Consider the following 1715-nt stretch of genomic DNA (forward strand, 5'->3'; position numbering starts at 1 on the left):
TCGCTCTGCCCCCCTGCACCCTGTGGACACCCCCTCACAGCAGGGCCTGTCCCTACCTGCAGGCAGTCCTGGAGTTGCGGGGCCACCGCTGCCCACAGCTCCTCCAGCTCCGCTGCGCCCGGCGGCTGCGGCGCTGCAGGGACACGGGGCTTCTTCTTCCTCCTCACGCGTTTGCTCTGCATGATGAAGGAGAGGAGAAGGGTCAGGAGGAACCACAAGGACCCACGCAGAGCCTCGGTGACCCCAACCCACCTGCACCACGAGGCCGGAGCGGCCGCGACAGAAGCGCTCCAGCATTTGCAGGAAGAGATGCGCCGTCTCCACCAGGTCCCGCAGGAAGGCACGAGGCTGCTTCGTCTCATCGAACTTCCGAAAGAGCGCGAGGAGCAGCTCCCGGTACTCCATCAGATAGAAGATGTGGTCTGGGGGGGGTGGGAGGGAGGCAGGGTCAGTGTGGACAGACAGACGGATGTGTGAGCGCTTGGACAGGGGAACGGACAGATGGATGCCGAGAGAGATTGACGCACGGACAAACACGTGGATAGAGGGACGCAAGGAAAGAGGGCCATGCAGATAGATAGAGGGATGGACAGATGGACAGAGCCACAGATGGATAAACGCGCGGATGGACACGGGGACGACTCACTCTTGATGACCTGACTGCTGTCCCGCACCGCTGGCTCTGGGGAGCGGTCCATCTCCTGCACCGTGCGCAGCAGCTCCTGGTACGCCTTCAGGGCCAGGTGCATCCTGCAGGGGGGACAGGGTGGTCAGGCAGTGCTGGGGGGGGCTTGGGGCCAAAGAGGGGGCTGCGACCCCCACCTGCGCGCCCAGGTGGCCGCCTCCTTCTTGTCCATCAGCGCCATCTCGTAGTAGTTGGTGAGGTGCTGCTCGATGAAGTGGAAGGCACGCACGCTCACCGTCTCCGACACCAGCTCAGCACGGAATCCCCGGCCACGGTTGAAGGCCATGAAGAAGGCGGTGGCCCACAGGTAGTAGGTCTCATCGTGCTGCTGTGCCTTCTCCCGCAGCAATTGGTCCTGGGGGGCGTGCGGGGGAACTCAGCACGGGGTGACCCCAGGTGGGGGGTGATCTGAAGTGGGGCGGGTGACCCCAGGTGGGGGAATGACTCCCCACCCTCACCTTGACCAGCAGCATCAGGCGGTTGTAGCAATCCTCCAGAAAGTCCTGGCAGAAGCAGCTCAGGAAGAGCCGGACGTTGCGGGCGGAGCGCCGGGGGGTCCCGGCTCAGGGGGGGCCCAGCGACGCCGCGGCACCCGGCGCGTCTCCTTGCCCAGGTCGTGGCTGTAGCTCTGCAGCTGTGGGTAGAGAGGAGAGCATGAGCTGTGCCTCTCAGCACCGCATTGAGCCCCTCGACACCGTACCGAGCCCCCCCCCGTGCTCCCCATCCCCATACTCACGTTGTGCAGCCCCTTATGGAAGACAACATCGTGCTCCCCGATGGCCTTCAGCCCCTGGATGACATAGGAACCACGGAAACGGGAGTGCCTGGAGGAGAGAATGCAAAAGATGAGCACCGTTGACCCAACCACAGGGTTCTGCCCTCCCCCCCTCCCAGCCCCCTTCCCACCTGGATGGACGCTGCAGCACCCGTGCTCTCTGCTCTGCTTGTTCCCGCTGCCGCAGACTCTGCAGCTCCTGCGTGTCCTCCCCGCACTCCGCGCCTGCCCGCCCCTGTCCCAGCACTGCCAGCT

General features: G+C 64.8%; 1 protein-coding gene across 1 annotated transcript in view; it reads right to left on the reverse strand.

The window, feature by feature from the left end:
- The window catches only part of TIMELESS (timeless circadian regulator), a gene marked incomplete at its 3' end in the record, with an annotated part of 6057 nt that overhangs the window by 2466 nt on the left and 1876 nt on the right, over positions 1-1715 (reverse strand). The window contains 8 exon segments of the mRNA XM_019611053.1: positions 18-176; positions 253-422; positions 647-750; positions 823-1040; positions 1144-1247; positions 1250-1319; positions 1422-1509; positions 1592-1713. Coding sequence (XP_019466598.1) covers positions 18-176; positions 253-422; positions 647-750; positions 823-1040; positions 1144-1247; positions 1250-1319; positions 1422-1509; positions 1592-1713 — 1035 coding nt within the window.

Source organism: Meleagris gallopavo, unplaced genomic scaffold (assembly GCF_000146605.3).
Source record: "Meleagris gallopavo isolate NT-WF06-2002-E0010 breed Aviagen turkey brand Nicholas breeding stock unplaced genomic scaffold, Turkey_5.1 ChrUn_random_7180001855446, whole genome shotgun sequence".
Classification (NCBI taxonomy): Eukaryota; Metazoa; Chordata; class Aves; order Galliformes; family Phasianidae; genus Meleagris; species Meleagris gallopavo.